The 19,669-nt window shown below is 42.1% G+C and overlaps 1 protein-coding gene across 1 annotated transcript in view; it reads left to right on the top strand.

Moving 5' to 3' along the window:
* Positions 1-19,669, top strand: part of tspan7 (tetraspanin 7) — a 78,792-nt gene that overhangs the window by 47,558 nt on the left and 11,565 nt on the right. The window contains exons 2-3 of the mRNA XM_088913758.1: positions 16,306-16,494; positions 19,493-19,567. Of these exons, the coding sequence (XP_088769884.1) occupies positions 16,306-16,494; positions 19,493-19,567 (264 nt within the window). The remainder of the gene's footprint in view (positions 1-16,305; positions 16,495-19,492; positions 19,568-19,669) is intronic.

Genomic DNA, 19,669 nt, shown 5'->3' with positions numbered 1-19,669 from the left:
ACGCCTACCAGGGCTTGGCAATCCTGGGAACAGATGCTGTTCCGCTTCCCACAGAGACCTTTCCACCCATTTCAGTGTTCCGTCGTGGTCTGCTGTGGCGGAATGGTGACACGCCGCGACTTGGTCATTTTCAGAGACGGTCTTTTAGTGTAAAGGAAGGAGTCTGGCCGGATGACAGCTCTGTGTCTGTTTTTTTTTTATTTGTATGCGGCTGCTTAGTATGCAAGACAACCAAATTAAAATAAAAAAAACTAACAACAGAACAGTCACAGGGGAACTGCAACGCTGTTTTTATATTTCAGGGTTAGAGCATTGATGAGTGCATTTCAAACCACAGTAAAAGTAAAATGTACACAGTAACTTGTAAAAGTTCCAATTTGCATCACAAAATAGATTACATTTCCCGGTACGTGCAGTGCCATATTCTGGGCTTCAGAACGAGGCAACAAAGCTTCCAGTAACGTGAATCGCATTACATTAGTCATTATGTATTGTACAGTAGTAAGCAGGAAGGGCCACATCGCATCGCAAGTCGTGGGAATTCGAATGCGAGTTTACAACAACATGGTGTCTTACACTACTTTCACAAGGTTCACGATTTCATGCTTAATGCGAAATTTGTACAAATGTTTCTATAACGTCGATGAATCTACTTTGTTGCCGAGCTTTGAGTCTGAGATATTGAGACTGCAGTTCCCTTTTAAGTATTCATTATACACTGGATGTTTAAACCTATTTCACGATGGGTAAAAATATCTTCTTCACATTCAGGCTTTACATTTTTCTTTATTCTCCATGCAGAGTTTCATGTTGTTTTTCCTTTTCTCCTTTTCTCCACACAACCCTGAAATTTTTATACACCTGCACCACTGTAATAGTATTAGCCAGTTAAAACTCAGGGTATTCTTTCACTTGCCCAGCAAATCCTCACAACTTTTCTGGGAAATGTATTTTTTTCCCGTTTTCTTCTCTTACACATATAACCAGTTGTCCAGCTCTGCCCTACACAGGGTATAAGGAATGCACGATTTCTGGAATATGGTAGATACAATGGATTTTTTTTACAACATCCAATACTATTTTTGCATTTATTAAAAAATCAATGCGAAATTGTATAAAGGCATCTGAATTTAATTTAATATGGGATTAAAATAGATATGTAATCAAAATCTTAATGGTTCCTGTAAGACTTTGATGAAAGAAAACCCAATCTAGCTACCATTAGAGATCCCAGTATTCAAGAGTAATGCCTCTTTTATTCTTCAAGGAAAATGTAGTAAGCATGCTGTGGCTTAAATGTTCAATTACCAAGGCTGTTGTTAACATTACACTTAAATGGATTTATTGCTAAGGTTCAGATATATACTCTCACTACATTGCTGACATTGTTGAACTGTGTGGCATTTGATATTGACGAAACTAGGAAACCTTTTATTCACTGGAAAATGAGGGTCGTATTTCTTCTAATTTTGGCAATTAGCATTTGAAGCATTGAATAATAAGGTCTTTCTGATTTCTATCCTTTTTGTCAGTCGTTGTGAAAATGCACAGAGCTAGGTGTAAACAGGTATGGTTTGTTTTCCTCATCTGACTGGTTCTGACCAACACCAGGCACCCCAGACCAGGCTCTGGTGGGACTCCTGATCCATCACAATTACAGTACAAGCCTTGATTCAATGTAATAGTACCATAATATGGTCATATGAAACCATATTGTACATTTAAAATTGCCTTTGTTAGACATTTGTATCTCTGCTGTAATGTCAAGGAGATAAGATCATCCACTAGTTTAATTTTCCCACCATGCTTTGTGTGACAATGGTGTGTCTATGCCATTTGGTTTTCTTATGACTGGCGTAGTTCACACGTGAATTAACATTCTAAAGCAAGTCGCAGGTACTCCTCAAGAGCCTGCTGCACATCTTTAGCAAAACTCTTCACAAAATCACAAATTAGTCCGAAAAGATGAAGCTCTGTCTTGTGGTATTGTCAGGGGAACCTGTACTGATGATTGAGTGAAAAATCCTTTTTAAAGATTGATTTTTTTTTTTCAATATTGGGGAGAGCTCTTGGAATTTTAAAACAGCTGCGGATGTGTGTTGTTTGAAAACATTTCAGAAAGCAGATATCACATCAAGGCTTGATAAATAATCACTTGAATGTACTATAATCTGCCTAGTGATTGGATCCAAGTGATTGAACACTGTTATCACAGTATTTCAAAATTAGGAAAAAAGTTCCAGTGGTGTAGAGAAACCGTGAGTATATTGCCACAAAAGGAAGAAAAAATAATCAGCTCTATTTTCCATCCAGAAAAGTAAAAATGCAACTGAAAAAAATCCAGTGAGCAAGGTACATGTTAAAAGTACAACGCCAGTGCATTGTAGGGCAGAGGAGAGTGAAAACAATGTCCTTTGAGCAAAAAACAACGTTTAGGTAAAGCAGTCGTTTATTACAGGGAAGTCATTGAGCAGAGAGGTGGATCAGTGAGAGAGATCACAGGTACTGTCTGAACAGGAATCATTGATTATAGGAAAGAAGGAATGCCATTGAGCAGAGAGCTGGATCAGTGAGAGACATTACAGGTACTATCTCAACAGGGATCACTGATTACAGGAAAAAAGGAATGCCGTTGAATTCTTGACAATGGCAGGAACGAGCATTCGGAAGTGAGTGTGTGTGGCTATAGAGAGCCAGTGGAGAAACCAGAGCAGCGTGGTATGAAGGAAACCAGGCAGAAAAAAGAGTAGGAAAGACACACAATACTGGATGAGTTATAGAAGCTGTATAGAGATGGTCAGGTGTCAGACGTCAGGTGGGTGAGTTGTCAAAACCACTTCTAGGAGTGCTTCATTGTTCTAACTACTGTACACGGCTGTCTTCCACACCAGCCAGTTGTAGTTTACAGGTGGTTTGGCTCAGTTAGCCAGAGGAGTAAAAATCATAGGCTAAATTTCTATATTTAATGCTGAATACTTAGCTAAACGCTACAGTATTTGGGTTGCATCAAGCCAGTTTCTTCCAGTTCCTGTAGAAGTCTTACCTCTCTCCCAGCAGATATGCAGATAGACATCATGGTTCAAGTGTTGTGTGTGACAGATTCCTAATCCGCTATACACAGATTTCCATAACTCTGAATAGTGAATCACCTGTTGTTCTCTTATGTTGGGAATTTATGCCTGAATAGGAACAGTAATAGTTTACATCATGCATTAACAAATGCAGAATGATCTATACATAGCTGCTGTATACTGTGGAAGGGTGGCACAATTTATCATGCTCTTGTAGTATTACAGTATCACTAATCTAGGTTTCAGATGTCAGCATTATTGTCATATAATGCTGACATCTGAAGTTAAATGAAGTTAAATGATAAATGAAGTTCAAAATCATCTCTGTAGTCGCGTTCCATTCAGCACAGTGTGTAAGAACAGCAGAAGGGCTGTTCAGATCAGGTGTGCAGCACTGCAGCAGAGCACTCAGAACAAGCCATCTTTCGGTAGTACAGTCCTTCACCTTTGTCTCCATACTGATGTTCAGCTTTCCAGAGGGTATAATTAACAGTGAAGTGAAGCAATGAATAGCATTCAGAGAAGTGCACTTTGCACGTCATGCTTTGTGTTGGTTTCACTGTCCTTATTTTCATTGTCAAGCATGACAAAGATGCCCAGGACCCTGACATCTGTCATGCTGCAGCTAGGAGCAAACACAAAACTGAAGGGGAAGGAAGTGACTCCTGTAGCATCTTGCCGTTCCAAATTAAAAACTTAATAACTTGCATGAATCCCAGTTGGTTGAAAAGAACTTATTTCTCCCACTGCACAAACGTGTAAATTGCCTGGCCTGCCTCCGAATGATATTAATGTTTTATTTCCATTGTAATGAGTCACCGAGTTGCTGACTCAAGCTGATGTGTCACAGTGGTGTGAATTGTGCCTGATCCAGAAAAGTAACCTCATACAAGAGAATTACAAAGAGAGGAGGCTTGCAGGCTGTAGTATGAAAGACTTCTTGTTGTTTGTACTTACCACAGATTCCCTTTAAAGGAAATTTCTTTTCTTCTAATTCCTAAGGAAAAGAAGGCTGATTGTAGTGTCACAGGCACAGCTTGTAAGATGGAAATGGCAGCTATGTGGAAGTTTACAGTATATAAGCCGATACCCTGGTTTCTTTCAAGGAATGACTTTCTTTCTTGAAATGGATGAAATCCGTGGATCCATTACCTTATATGAAACACGCTAGAGGAGATGAGTGGCCTCCTGTTGTTTGTAACCTTTCTTATGTTCTTAGATGCTCAGGTGAGAAAGAGGTTTTTGAGATATAATCTGTCAAGTTCAGGTACTTGGATAGATACTTTATTGCTAGAAATGTTTTAGTTCAGGCTGGAAAAGGGTGTGAACTGTTAAAAATGTCCTAGTCATTATAGTGTATCATGACACTCAGAATGTATGACAACTCTGCTGTGATTAATATACCCAGAGAGGGCCCCATCAATATTAAGGCAACAAAAGAGAATAAATTAAAATGAAAATATAAATAAATATAGATCCAGTGTCTCCTAGTGCATGAACTAGTGGAAGAGGATGGCCTTTCAGCCCATGCAAATTGATGCCTTCTATCAATTATAATCAGCTGTACTTCGGTATTATGTAATTTTAGCATAACATTATCGCCCACTGTATGTCTGTGTCTCACAAAAAAAAAGTATGTGTCATATCCTACCTTTCAGCTTAGCAGGACAGGCTCTTTTTAATTCTTTCTCCTAGAAGATAAATAAAAAAAAGCATGCTCTCTATAACTAACGGGACAGGTTGATCAGGCTGTACACTTCCAGCTCCCAAACGGGCCTTTGTCTGGAGCTTCAGCTGAAGCAGAAGCAGTATTATTCTTTGAGATGTCGGTTGGGCAGCAGCACTTACAAAGGGGTGGAACGGTGCAGAGCTTTTACTGGAGGAGGTCTGCTTCAGCTTTGCTCCCTTCTTTCCTATCTGTGGATGAGCAGCACTAGAATGGCTCACCAGATGACTCAGTTTATAATTCTGAATAGAACAGTAGACAGGTGATAAATATTTCATGCTCTGCCTGTGAATAATGTATAAAAAAATCACTGTACAAAAGAGAGCTCCTCTTTTTTGATGCTCTTAAAAACATCATAGCAGTGGATCCCTTTACCTCTCCAGAAAACAAAGCATCTTCTCCTTTTCAGCCTTCAATTGGTGGTGCATTCAATATGCAGAGTCTCTTCATCTTTTAGGGTTTTATTGTTCATTTATTTTTCAGATAGGGAGTATACACTCAGCCAATCAGTTGCTGTATCATTGAATTCAGAGGTTTTCAGTTGAATTTACTCCAGCTTGCCATTTGTGTATATATACATATAGAAAGAGGTTTTCTTCTGGTAATCACTCTTTGTTCCCCTGTCATGAATGCACATGGATCAGGCCCATTAATAGGAATGAGTACAGGTTGTGCATAATGGCCCTTTTTAGTTCTTGGCGTGCTTGTTTTCTAAATATTACTTTAATTTATTCATCTGCTGAGTAGCCAAAGTCCCACATTGGTCTAGTTACAGGTGGTAGATGCCCTCTTATTGATCATCTCCATAGAATACTCTTTAAGAACAGACAGGATCGCCGCATTTCTCTGGCAGGTCGTCCAGATAATTGAGTTAATATCTATGGTGGTTCGAGAATTGTGTTTATTCCCTGTTGATTATGGTTACTTTAAGATCTGCTAATGCATTCCCTAGCAGGGTAAAATCATGCCTGAGTGCCATCATATCGCCTTTGTCTCTTCCTTCCTGGATGCTGTTCAGACAGTAGCAATCAATGAACATGTCCTTACAGCCATGACCCTTCTTGCCTGCTCCAGCTGAGTCAAACAATGTGTAACAGCTCCCCAACTACCCTCCTGCCCCGGAGGTCATTGTGACGCCTGCGCCACATCACATCAAGCATGTGGTCAGGTCCGACAGCGTCCCGGAGTGACGGAGGAGGTCCAGGGACGGTGATAACCGCAGAGCAGAAAGCTGCAGTTCAAGCCAACGAACATTAATTCATGTTAAAGAGAGCACTTTCCACACACGGCAGCGAAAGGAACGAGGGAGATCCTAGCCAGGGTGCTGATGAAATGAAATGGCCCTACGTTTTCAAAGAGAGAGTTGTTTGGAAAGCTAATATTGCCCCTCCCCCCCCAGTACTGCTGACTTAATTGGATCCACCCCCTTCCTAGGACTTGAAACGGCTAGAGTTTTAAGAACACCCTCACGCCTGTACATTTCTTTTTTGCCATTGCTGCCGCTGTGGAAACAGGGTGAAGGCCGGGGATGATTTATGGCCTGGCGTCTGCTCACTCCTGTTCATGCAACATTCATGCAGCACACTGGCGGCTGAACGCTGAAGAGTGGGCTGCCGCCTGGGAATGAGTTTTTCCACCACGGGTGTGCGCGGAGGAGCTGTGCTGGGGAGAAAGGAGGGAGCGGTGTTTCATGCTAAGAAAATCGGGAGAGGCTCTCTTGTCTGATTATCTTATGGTGTATGGCACGGAGAGCCCCAGTCCAGCAGGTTTTAATGCTAACCATTAGAATTTAATGATGTAGGGACCTCAAACAGCTGTGATTGTGACCAATGGAGCAGGTGTTGCGTTAAATTAAGTAATTGGTTTGGACACAAATTCTGAATACCCCTTAACCCTCGGTGGCCAGAGCTCTTTTAATTAAACTGGTTAATTTACCTGTAACTCAAAGGGCTTTCCAAACTTTAGAAAGGAGTGAGCTTTAAGACTAAATGGGTTGGGGGTTTAACATCACTTTATTATCCCTTTACAATTTCTTGCATTAGGAATGTGTCTTTTCGCATACCCCGGCTTGCTCTCCATGAGACACACAGACAGGGAGAGAGCCTGGGGTCAGAGTGGAGGGTCAGCCATTGTACAGCGCCCCTGGAGCAGTTGGGGTTAAGGGCCTTGCTCAGGGGCCTAACGGAGTAGGATTCCTCTGCCGGCTGCGGGCAGCCCTTGATGTGTTGTAAGATTTCTGTAGCTCAGTACTGTATCATCATGGCTGCTTCTTTTTGGAGAACTGCTGTTCCTGACTTCAGTGAGCCACAGGTTTATCTTTAAATAAAAAGAGACAAAATATCATTTTGAAGTTATAGGCTTAGAGATGTTGGATATTCAGAAAGCAGGCAGCTCTGTTCAACTGCTTCCAGTTTCAGGAACCTACATGACTAACCACTGTTCTTCACCAACATGGTTTCAGAAAATGAACAGCTTATTCTGCTTCTTCGTCACTGTGGAATAGGGTTGAAAATCTTCAAGGGAAGGAAAACGAAATTGTGCTTTCATGTTTTCTTCCTTAGAGCCTCCAGTTTTCCTCACGCCTTGGTGCTTTGGGATTGGGTCAGTCATGAATACAGACGGTTTTTAATGAACCACATGTTATTTTAGGCCTTGTTACTTGGCTTATTTGTGTAAGCAGTTGTGTAGAAAAGGAAGTTCCTCTACTGCCATCATTGTGCAGAGGATAAGGCATATTGCAGTGCAGAAAGACAGTTTCTTTTGATCCCCCTTGTTAGCTGAATGTCTCTTAATTCCCTCAGTGTCACTCAACTGGTTTCGTATTCGTCTTTCTTCCTAATTCTTTCAGTCGCTCGCCAACTGTTAAGGACAAAATGATTCGAAGAAAAACAAACTATTAGGGCATTTTTCACCATACGAAGGTCTTTTAGTTCCAGCTTCACATTCAGTATGACATCTGTGAAAACATAATTTTCAGGTTCTGATTTTTATTCATATTTATTATATGAAGAGAGACCTGCAAGGAATTATCTATCGGTAGCTTGAGCAATAGTGTATAATTCAGGACATCTGTATTATACTGAATAGATTCCTAATGTTTTTTTTCACACCAGTAATGCTTTTTGCACCATGGCTGACAAGATAATTTGATGTTCCTGGTGTAAGGCTGAGGCAAGCAATAACCCCGGATACAATAGACAGTTTATATTTTTAACTGAAGAGCATGTTCATTATTTATGGTTCCTACTGTAAGGGTAATAGTGTTATCAACAATAATTCTGAGGGTCTTGTGTTGGCAAACACAGAGGCTTGAGAAGGTGGGGAATCCTGCCAGTGGCTTTGCAGGAGCGATGGTAAGCAGTTTTATAAGGCTTTGTTATGGGCACAGAAAGCTCCAGCGGTTAAAAGAAAAATGAAAGCCTTACAGTAAAAATGACAGAGAATTGAATTTTGACAATGACTATACAGTGTGAGTTCGAATGACCATTAGTAGTACAGCAGTTGAAGACTACAGTCGTGACTGGAGAATATACAGCAACTTGCAAAACTATGAATACCCTTCCTGTTTTGTGAAATTGCAGAATGATGCATGCCTGTTTTTTTTTAATTTAATATTCTATTCAGAACCTGAATGCAGTGACCGAAGACTTCTAAGGGAAAGACAAGCTACTGAAAGTGTCAGCAAAACCTAAAGAGAAACAATTGAAATACGTGATTGTTCAGACCTCTAACCCTAATATTTATTGGAAGCACCTTGGCAATTACACCTAGTCTTTCACTGCCAATTTTACACACTGGCTTGGTGCTGTTTTTGCTTATTGCTAAAACGCTCTCAGGTTGGGATCTCTTTTAAACCGCAGTTTCTAAGTCTTTCCACAGATTCTCAGGACTGTGCCTGGGCCACTCAAGGACATTCGCTTTCTTATTCTTAAGGCACTTCAGTGTAGCATTGGCCTTGTACTTTGAGTCCTGGAGAAAGGTGAATTTTGTCTCAATTTTAGGTCATGACTTGCCTCAGCCACCTCCTCTTCTGAGTCTTGTCTTCTCGTAAGTACCTGCAGATCAGAAGCAGCCCATTGATATAATGCTGCCGCAACCATGCTTGGTAGTGTTGACTGGGTGGTACGCTGAATAGCAGGATGTCATTTAGAACAGAATTTTTTTTATTTTGTCCCGTCTGACCACAAAAAACATATACCGCATGATTACAGTGTTACTCAGTTGCTCTGTTACACATCCCATGCTAGGTATGAGTTCCATAAGGCCCACTTGGTTCAGTGAGTGGGGATATTGTTGACTTACAAGTTTTCCCCATCTCTTCCACCAAAATCTAATTCTTACAAAGTTGTTGTTGGCTTCAGAGAGGCGTCCCTAACCCTTACCCGGTGCCGGCCAGAGGAGGATAGGCTCCCCCTTTTGAACCTTGGTTCCTCTCAAGGTTTCTTCCTACTTTAATCTGAGCGAGTTTTTCCTTGCCACTGTCGCCTGAGGCTTGCTCACTGGGGGTCAGGGCTCGGAAATCCGTAAAGCTGCTTTGTGACCATGTCCATTGTAAAAAGCGCTCTACAAATAAAACTGAATTGAATTGAATTTTCCTCTTTGCCCATCTGCTCAGTTTGATCTAGCCAGTATCAGAGTGCCTTCCTTTTCTTAATGATCAACTTCCCCATGTTCAAAGAGACATTAAGGGTTTGAAATGCTTTTATACTCTTCTCCTGTTCTGTGCCTTCGGAAAAATACAGGTTTATCTATGCATTTGTTTTTCGAAAGCTCCTTGGTCCTCGTGGATTAATCTTTACCTAGTATTCATTACCTGACTGAGGGACCTCAGACAGACAGGTGTGTTTATTGAGAAATCATGTGATCCATTATTACTGCACACAGATACTGTGTAGCTCCTTAAGCTAATTTTAAACTTAGGTTTGCTACAGCAAAGGGTTTAAATATTTATGCAATCATGACCTTTCCATTTTCCTTCTATATTAACCATGTTTACTTCTTTTAGTTTTTTTGCATTGTGTGGAGTAGGTTATATATGTAAGACGTTGTTGCTGCAGTGTCATGACTGTCAACCTTAGAGCAACAAAATGTGAAAATAGCTGTGCAAATGTGCAAGAGTCTTTCACAAGGCGCTGTAGTTAAATCTTGCTGAGGGTTACCTTTGCCATGCACCCTGCTCACACAAGTATAGCACCCCTCTCTCATTATTGCTCTGTATATCTCTGTTATTGGTGGGAAAGCTTGGTTTTGTTATGTGTTTGGTATTATTGAGTGTAACAGAAGAAATAATAAAGATTTTGTTTTTGTGTAAGTTATTTTGACACAACAGCCAGCTGCCATATCACCCTGCAACTCACAACTGGCAGCCCACTGACGCTCAGCAGGTGTGAGCCTGGTCAGTACCTAGATGGGAAACCTCCTGGGAAAAACTAAGGTTGCTGCTGGAAAAGGTGTTAGTGGGGCCAGTAGGAGGCGCTCACCCTGGGGTCTGTGTGGGTCCTAATGCCTCAGTATAGTGATGGGGACACTATACTGTAAAAAGGTGCCGTCCTTCGTATGAAATGTAAAACCGAGGTCCTGACTCTCTGTGGTCATTTAAAAATCCCAGGGTGTTTCTCGAAAAGCATAGGGGTGTAACCCTGGTGTCTTGGCCAGATTTCCCATTAGCCCTTACCAGTTGTGGCCTCCTCATAATCCCATCTATCACTCTGCTCTCCTGCCCACTCATAGCTGGTGTGTGGTGAGCGTTCTGGTGCACTATGGCTGTCGTTGCATCATCCAGGTGGGCTTCACACTGGTGGTGGTGGAGGGGAGTCCCCATTACCTGTAAAGTACTTTGAGTGGAATGTCCAGAAAAGTGCTATATAAGTGTAAGGAATTATTATTATAAATGCATGCAATAATTAAATGTCTAAACCTAAAAGTTCTAAAGAAAATCCACTTGCCATGAGAGAAAGGTCTTCACTTTTGTAGAAAATGGAAAGTCCTCACAGCCTGCTCTTATCGGAATGGCAACATGTCCAGCTGTCTCAAGCTATGCAGCAGAGGTGAGACATGACTCAAATAATAGTACTGGAGTTTAGAACACAGAAAGCATGTAAGTCACAGTTTCATAGGTCTACCACCAAACCAGTTTTGAATGTAATAGTCAGGAACAGAGCAAACATGCATTCAGATGGTAGCAACAGCACCTGTTCTGCTATGGTTGTGGTTGAAAGCAGTAATCAGGGAGTGAACTCTGTGAAGTTTCTGTGTTGGGATGTTTGCACACAAAAAATGAATAAGGTGAATAAGCTCTGTCTTGTACAAACTTTATTTTCAGATATTTTATTGCTATGAGTGTTGCAGAGCAATCTCAATGTCTTTTTGAATTATTAAATACAGTGGATAGGCTTGCACTTTTGTGTGGGAAAATGTCCTTCTTGAAATTAAAGCAACTGCAGATTTTAAACATCCTCTTAGAATACTTCTTAGAATAATTAGAATACTTCTTAGAATACTCAGAGTCAGAACAACCGTGTGCTCTCAGTACTGCTGCTCTGTACAGGAATATTTTTACTTTACACTTCATCTCAGCATTAGTTCATTTTACCCCTTGCATGATTAGAGCAAATGTTTAAGCAGAACATAAACTGTAACAAAGAAAAAACATTATTTTACAATACAGCTGAAATGGCCCCTGTCAGAAAGCTAGAGGAAGTACCTATTTTATTTTGAATTTTGTTTCTCCAAGTAAAGGATGTTTTTTTGTAAGAAGCACAATGACAGATGCTAGATTACATTGCCTGGGCAAAGTCTGACACAAGCAGCGTACCTAGAAGCACCTGAATATGCAGACGCATTTGGCTGTGGATTATTAATGAATCTGTGGATTGCTGGTTAGTGCATTAGCATTTAATGCCTTGAGGGAACAATTCTGTTGAAAGGCTCTGGACCATAGTTTGCACTGATGCCTGCAGAGGCTCCAGCTTATGAAGGTATTCGAATGATTTCCTCATCTCTCAAACCCATTCTTAAATTATGTCAGCTTTACTTAACCGATCACACTGTGTGAAAAGGGTAAGTGGTACTAAAACGTATCGCTATGAAAACGTCAATAACGGATAACTCACTGCACTCAAGTGTTAATACCCAAGGCGATCACGAAAAGCCCAGGCTCTGGAAAACACTAGTTCTATAATACATAGCTCCCATGCTTTCCCCAGTGCATTAGTGAGCGCATGGACGACAAGATGTACTCTCCTTGAATTTCCGCTGTTAATTATAGAACAGATGCGAACTTGTTTTAGGTGGATTGGGTCGTTTTAGTACAGAATCAGAAAATAGCTTTTATCTGCCACGACCCAGGTCCCTCGGGCTGCAGGGTGGCAGTGTGTGGTCGGCACTGTCCTCTTACGAGTGTTGGATCACTGGCCCATGGCGCCAGGCATCCAAAGCTGTGGCCACAGCGCCCTCTGCTGGGGGCAGTCTGGATTGCTAGGTAGAATTTTCTATCCGCATAGTTTTGAGTTGCAGCTGCTTTTTTTTTCATGGTTACTCAGTAACCATAATCATAGGAGTTACTTGGCTATGGAAATATAATTAACGCATTCTTCTAACTCTTATAATGTTGATGTTAAGTTGCATTATTTTTTATTAAGCGTATGAATCATAAAAAGGACGAGACTATGGGAGGTTGAAACCGTGAAAAAAGGACAGTAGCTGCTCATGTCATTAGCTCATCACCCCAGGCGCAGCTGGACAGTCCTCCCAGCATTCCCTGCAGCTCGGTGTTCATTGATTCACTCCAGGAATAAAATAAAAAAAAAAGATTCACTCCAGGAATGAGGTTAGTTTCTACTTTGCATGGTCTAAGTCGGGGACCCATTTTGAGCTAATTTCGTGCGTGTGGAAAAGAAATCATTTGAAATAAAGGAAATAGCCGACATAAACCATCCCCTTGAACAAACGTCCGAGATTGCACTACATAGCACTTCTCACCTCTAGCAACTAGAAACTTGGTTTAATTGAATGGGTGTCAATGAACCAGTTTCTTGTGGATCTAAGCTCTTAGCTCTCCTCACAGCAGAGAAAACAGCTTAATATTCAGGGGTCACCCGCAGAGCTAATGAGGGCTGCCAGCGGAAACAGTGCTAAACAGACTCACTGAGCTCTCTCGTTCACAGCAGGGGGGTTGTTTTCTTTAAGCTTTGCTGATTTAAACGAACTGAACAATGAGCTGAAATTTATAGAATTTAAAAGAGGCATCAAAAGATTGGTGGGCGATAGAAATTGAAAGAGCTCGTGAAATGTGGTCTGAAACCACTTTAAAATGTAATATGTTTAAATATTTCCCGTCGGTCAGTTAACCATGCCGGAGTTTTAAGCACGGAAGCTGTGACAGTGCTGTACTGGCTGGATGTCGGTGCCTCTGCAGAAAATATTCCCTGTCGAGAGGATTAATAGCAACAGGGTGTCAAAAAAGGCAGAGCAGAGGCAATCCGGTGTCCTTTTAAAGCACCACAGTTTATTGGTTACAAGCTCAGCAGTCAGCACATTGAACTAAACAGGCCTATTGTAAACTATTGTAAAGTAGGTTTGGTTATCCTAATAACGCCGCGCTGGGGACTGCTGCTCTTTGATAAACAACCAGCTAGGGAAAGGACACTGTGATATTCGGGAAGCAAGTTGTTTACACGCTGCAAATCCCCAGATGCTGTCTGATTGAAAAGATTCAGAATACCCTTGTACCATTATGTTTGTCTTTTCTGAATTACATCCAGGCTTCGTATAACGCAGTTGATACTCTGCGTTTTCGCTATGGCAAGTGGAAATTCTGGTATGTAAACACATTGTCTAGCTGAATAGTGATCGTCTCATTCAGTGCTCATTACCCTGAAAACACTCCTCAAATAGTGTTCTGCTAATTGCAATATTGAGGGTCCAGAAATTACCTCTGTTGAGAAAGAAAATAGGAAATTAGGTCCATATAGTTTCCTTGGTGTATTCCTCAATATTTGCCAGTTAGATTATATTAAAAACCTGTAATTAAAATTGCTTGTTATGAGAAGCCAGAGTTGACTGTGACATGATCGACCGACAGTGTTTGCTTTCCTCCATTAGGTGGCGCCAAAGTATTACATTCGGAGCCAAGGAGACTTGTTTACTGCATAGTGAAATTCAACAGAATATGTTGACGAAGAGCGTGATATAAATAGGCTATTCTTTAGTGTCTACTACACGTAATATTTGAGCTCTGTAATTTTTTTTTCAGGCACCAAGCCACAGAAAAGATTACATTTTGTATCTGGTGTGTTCAGGATGAGTTATATACCCCTTTCTAGTACTGAAATACAAACCAGCTGATAGCCTCACTTTCATATCGGCAGCGAGTGTGTGCGTGTGCGCGCACAAAACAGAGGTGAAGTAAAAGAGTGGGCTGTTGACTGTTCTGCCTGCTGGCCTGGCCGGCCTGTGGTTCGAGAAGCACTGGCAAAGGACTCTTCACGTGTTATTCTTGGCTGCCCTGCTCAAGTGAACAGACAAGGCCGTTGCCTTATATAACAGTCTGAGGAGGCCTGGCAGGGATATGGTTTATGCACTGAAATAGAACTTTCTACGGCTTCAGCCAAGTTAAAGTGAGTCGTTCCCAGCCCAGACGGAGGGGCTGTGCCAGCACTCTTAGGCTGCGTGGAAGGGAGGAAGCCCCCCTGGCTGATCTGCTGGCACTGAGGATGGTGGAAGTCCCATCATCCAGGAAACCTGCAGTTCAGTCCAATCATTTTTTTTAAAGTTCAGAAACAGACTTTTCTATTTTATACATTCCACCACCCCACCCCCCTTCACTACACTACTGCAGTACAGTCTTCCCAGACCAAGCCCAGCCTTTGACTAACATGGTGAAACCGAATTTATACACCAAGCCACCACTGATTAACCCCATGTGAGAATGTGGGTACTAACCCTTCCAAATAGTGATTGACCAGTCACCCCATGGTGAGCCTGTAAAGAAGGTGTTAGCTAGATCGTCTTGAATCTCGAACATATGTGACAGGAACGGCTTTGAAATGGTTAGCCTTATTTACCACTCCTGGGACAATTTGCTGCCATTAATAATTTTAAATCCAAAATTGTTCCACTCTCATCAGGTGTCCCCCAAGACTCTCTCCTAGGACCTATTCCGGTTTTAATATATTTACTCCAGTCTTATTGGCAGAAAGAGTGCCTGCTTTATTTTTTACACTGAAACATTCGGCCTCCCATCCCTATCTCATCTGATCCTCCATGTAGTGTCTCAATTCTGTCAAACTATAGGAGCAAAATTCAGGCCAGGTTGAGCTGATCCCAGGTAAAACACCTCTCATTTATGAAATTCCCTTCAACTTTGGAACTGTAGCCTCAAATCATGCCCTACTATGAAAAATCTGAGCATCTTGTTTGATTCTGAGCTCTTTTTTGATTTGCAAATAAAAGCATCAAAATGTAAATCTGTACACGTCAAATCCCTACTTACTTATGAGCAAATACTTAGCATCTCTCATGATTCCCTGTGTACCAAGCAGAGCCTAACACTCTGCTGAGGTAAACCTTTTAGTAGTACCTTCTTATAGGTACAAGAGTCAAGAGGTGAGCGCTTTTAGCCATCTTACTTCACACCTCTGGAACTTGCTCCCTGCTGATTGGAGAAATGTCAACTCTTTTACGGTTTTTAAATCTAGACTAAAGACTAGTTTGCCTTTTCCCTTTCTCCCTTTTTCCATTTTTTAAAAATTATTTCTTTATTTCCGTTCAATCGTTATTTTGATTACTTTTTCTTTTTCCTTTTGTTTTACCCTGTAAGGAGGTTTTACCCCAAATGCCGTAGGTGTACATGGGCACTGAAATAAATCCTTGTCGTTATCTTTGTTGACATTCTCTGGTGGCAAGTTAGCATCCATTACCTTAAAACACCGCCTGCCTTGTATTTCAGTCTTGTCAGTGAAGGGTAGAAAATATTACACATATGGCACTAGAACATAGGTTATATATCACTTATAAGATGTGTTAGGCTCTTAATTGTGCATTGCGTGTTACTATTTCTGTTTTATATTTTGAGGACGCGTCTAGTGCAGATACTGGAGAAGCACATTATTCCATTGATTTGGTTTGGCCGTCTCTCGGAAAGGTGTACATCTCATGGAAAGCGATGTGAAATAGCTGGTCTCTGTTGGCAGGCTTTGCACTGGCTCAGCGTATCAGTTCAGTGCCCGTTACTGAGAAAGACCCTTCCTTTCAGTCACAGGGGCATCACATGTAGTGTGAAAGGGTAACAGTAGTATGTGTTGGGGCATCTACTTAGTGTCCATAACCGACACCCAGTTCAGCAACTCAAATCAGAGGTTGAAGAAAAGGGGAGGTCTGTGAAAGAGCAGGCTTGAATGTGGCACTGGGAGTCCTCCCCTGTAAGTGCTGCTGTGGTAGTAAACCAGCAGGTGTGGTTTCAGACGTGTGCTGCTCACTGTGACAGTATGGCCTTCTCTTTTCCTGCAGATCACCGGAGCGATTCTCCTAGCTGTAGGAGTGTGGGGAAAGCTCACCTTAGGCACATACATCTCCCTCATCGCCGAGAACTCCACCAACGCCCCCTATGTCCTCATCGGCACGGGAACCACCATCATCGTCTTCGGCCTCTTCGGGTGCTTCGCCACGTGCCGCGGAAGCCCATGGATGCTGAAACTGGTGAGAGAGAGAGAGAGAAAAAAACTAATCGCACAGACAGCTCCCCGGATTCTCTTTGTATTGTCTGATATAACAGAACCTGGATGTTCCTGTTCCTCTCGGAAGCTATTTGCTTAAAGATCACAGGAGGAAAGGGTGCGTCTCTGCTAAACACTCGGAGGTCTGAGGCAGTGTCAGTCGCTGAGTTTACAGAGTGTCAGGGGTCGTCGTCATGGTTTCCCCTTTCTCTTTTGTGTGATTTTTTAAAATGATATATAATCTCTATATATTGCCTGTAAGGCTCTACATGGCCTGGCATCTCAGTACCTGTCTGACTTACTGTCTTCCTACTCCCCATCTCGCAACCTTTGTTCACCTAATTCTGGTCTCTTGTCTGTCCCCCAAACCCATCTACACTCTATGGGTGACGCGGCCTTCTCCTGCTGCGCTCCAGAGCTCTGGAATTCTATCAAAAAGGATATCAGAGATTCACTTTCCCTGAGCACTTTTTTAAAAGCCTCTACTTTAGAAAGGGCTTTTATTTAATTGGTCCTGTCTAATTGTAACTACGTAATTTTGCTGTCACCTCTCATTGCGTGCTTTCTTTCTTACTGTAAAGTGCTTTACGAAAGCCAATTTTAAAAACACTATCTAAAATAAAAGGCCTGACAGCCCCCTGGCCAGCGAATCCCACCCTTCCCACCATGGTGCTCAGCCTGTTGTTCGCAACCCCCTTGAGAAATGTGGGTCACGGTTCACTCAGGAGCCCCTCAGCTTTATTGTTGTGAAATTGCAGTGTGTGATAGACGTTGTGTTGTCAAAGTGTCGACTGCCCAACCATTGCAGGTGGTTTCCTCTCATACTGCCCTCTGGTGGAGAGTTTGTCATTTTAGAGGTTCTGTCCTCATACACAGACAGGTATTCTGCCTTTCCTGGATGGAAGATCATTTTTAAAAAAAAACTCCCACTTTTAAATATAAAAGCAAACTCAATTTTTATCCATATTTGCAGTTGTCTTAAATTGACTGTAGAAATATAGGATCCATCTGCATCCATCAGAAGTGCTGTTATATTAAGTTCACATTGTAAGAATGCTGATTTTACATGCTTATAAGGAAAAGTTCTCCCAGACCCCTGAAAATGAAAAACTCCTAATTTAATTGGCATAAGATGAAGCCATATGACCTCATTAACACCATTAAACTGTATGACACCTGGGTTTGTCCTTATTATGATTACCGGGATACTCAGCCTCCATGATTATCCCGTGGGTGACTTCGTACGAGTGGAGTCGTAGCGCTGAGCAGTAAGAGGCCAGCATATGAATTCAGCGGTGCCAGCACGGTCTCCTGGCCCGCACTTGCAAACAGACAAAAAGAAGTGTGCTCATTTTTCCCCAGCTGATTAGCATCTAAGTCAATAGACGCGCACCAGAGCCAGGCAGAAGTGTGAAGCTGCCAGCAGCTGTCATATGTGAGCAATGCAAGTTGTTGTTTTTTGTCAGGGGTGCTATTAACATGTCACAAGCACTTACTCCGCAGCCGGCGTTCCCATTATCCAGCATTGTCAAGACGCTGAAGGAACAGTAACTGTGCTTCATGCAACTGCAGGGGAATTAAATATTGTTTGACACTAACAAACCCAGAGCTGTTACTGAGTCTCGAGGATCGTCAGCACGGTTGCCCCTTTCTCTTTTTTTCCCCCCTTAAATTGGAGGCTTCTGGCATTTTAATGCGGCAGTGTGATATCTGCAGGAAAGAAGCCGTCACCTGTGCCCGACAGATAACAGTGGTTGGCCTTTTATTCTACCTGCTGTAGTCAGGTACATTTTCCTCCACCTCCGTGTGCTCGGAGGTCTGGCTGCTCCCGTCGTCAGCTGTCACACCGTCATGCGGGCTGCGAAGATAAACGATCAAGCTTCAAGCTCGGTCTTGTGAAGTGTACCTTCTGAAAAAAACATCAAAAGAAATTGCACTTCAGGAAATTGTGAAGCAGAGGCAAAAGCTCCGCTCTATGTGTTTATGAGCTTGCCACTTTTAGCTGTTCAGCTGATGAAGAGTCCTCTTAAAGGTTTCTTTCATAGCCTAAGTGCATCAGCAGAGGACTGTCCTTGCAAACTCAGCTCGGGCTCAGATATCGATCTGTAGAGCAGTGTCTCTCAATCCTTGTCCTAGAGTTACTCCCGTGTCTTCTGGCTTCCATTCAGCTTGAGCTCTTAATTAGTGAAAAATTATTGAGCCCTTAATTGGACTAATTCATTGATCTTTAACAGTTTTCTACACTCAGGAGTCAGACATCCCCCAGTGTTTGTATGATTTCTGAGAACTGTAGTAAACGGAACTCGTTTTCAACTTAAAATTTTTGTTCCCCTGTAACTCTATAAAACTCCCTTTTCATTTAGCCAATTGGGATGTTTAAACTCGGGTGGGAATGTCACAGACACGTTAGTGGTTTTAGTGTTGCACAGGCGCCTTGGTTAAATCCAACCAAGTCACTGAAGCAATAAACCGATCACAGAGTCACAGATCAGAAAACCACCATCACGCTTTGTGATGTCTGATCTCTTCATGCTGCTTTAAGAACTGAAAGTGATTTTAAAAATCAAAGCAAACTGTTTGATGAGCCAAATGAAGTCAAAGAGGACACAGTGGAACTTCAGGAGCAGGATTGGAAAGCACTGCTGTGAAAGCAGCTGAAAAGAAATGAATGTGATTAGCGGCAAAGAGGTGCTTCTGAACCCCTGGGGGCGCTCGTCACACCAAGGAGGCTTGCTTTTAAGGGACCAGAAAAAGAGACAGAACTGTCCCTGGCAGGTGGTTTTTAATATTGCATTGGCAGCTGTTCTTTGAAATCTAATTTTATTCATTTAGAATAAAAGCTATCCACACACTTCTCACTGTGCTGAGACAGAAGCTGCTATGACTGTGATGTGCTGTAGAGCTGAACCCTGTTCAGCACAATGCCCTCTCTTTTTTCTAACCTGTCTACATCGTGTTGCTGCTTGTCTTTCTCTTGGCAGTATGCCATGTTCCTGTCTCTGGTGTTCCTGGCAGAGCTGGTCGCAGGCATCTCTGGATTTGTGTTCCGGCACGAAGTAGGTATCTCGGCCTGCAATCCCACAGTGCTTCAGCTGAAAACGGGACTGGTGGAACAGGACTGGTCCGGTTAACGTACAGGATTACCTCTCAGCCTTCTC

This window comes from Atractosteus spatula, chromosome 4 (genome assembly GCF_055471065.1).
Source record: "Atractosteus spatula isolate fAtrSpa1 chromosome 4, fAtrSpa1.hap1, whole genome shotgun sequence".
NCBI classification, from domain to species: domain Eukaryota; kingdom Metazoa; phylum Chordata; class Actinopteri; order Semionotiformes; family Lepisosteidae; genus Atractosteus; species Atractosteus spatula.
The sequence above is the reverse complement of the archived record's forward strand: the minus strand, read 5'-3'. Positions and strand labels throughout refer to the sequence as shown.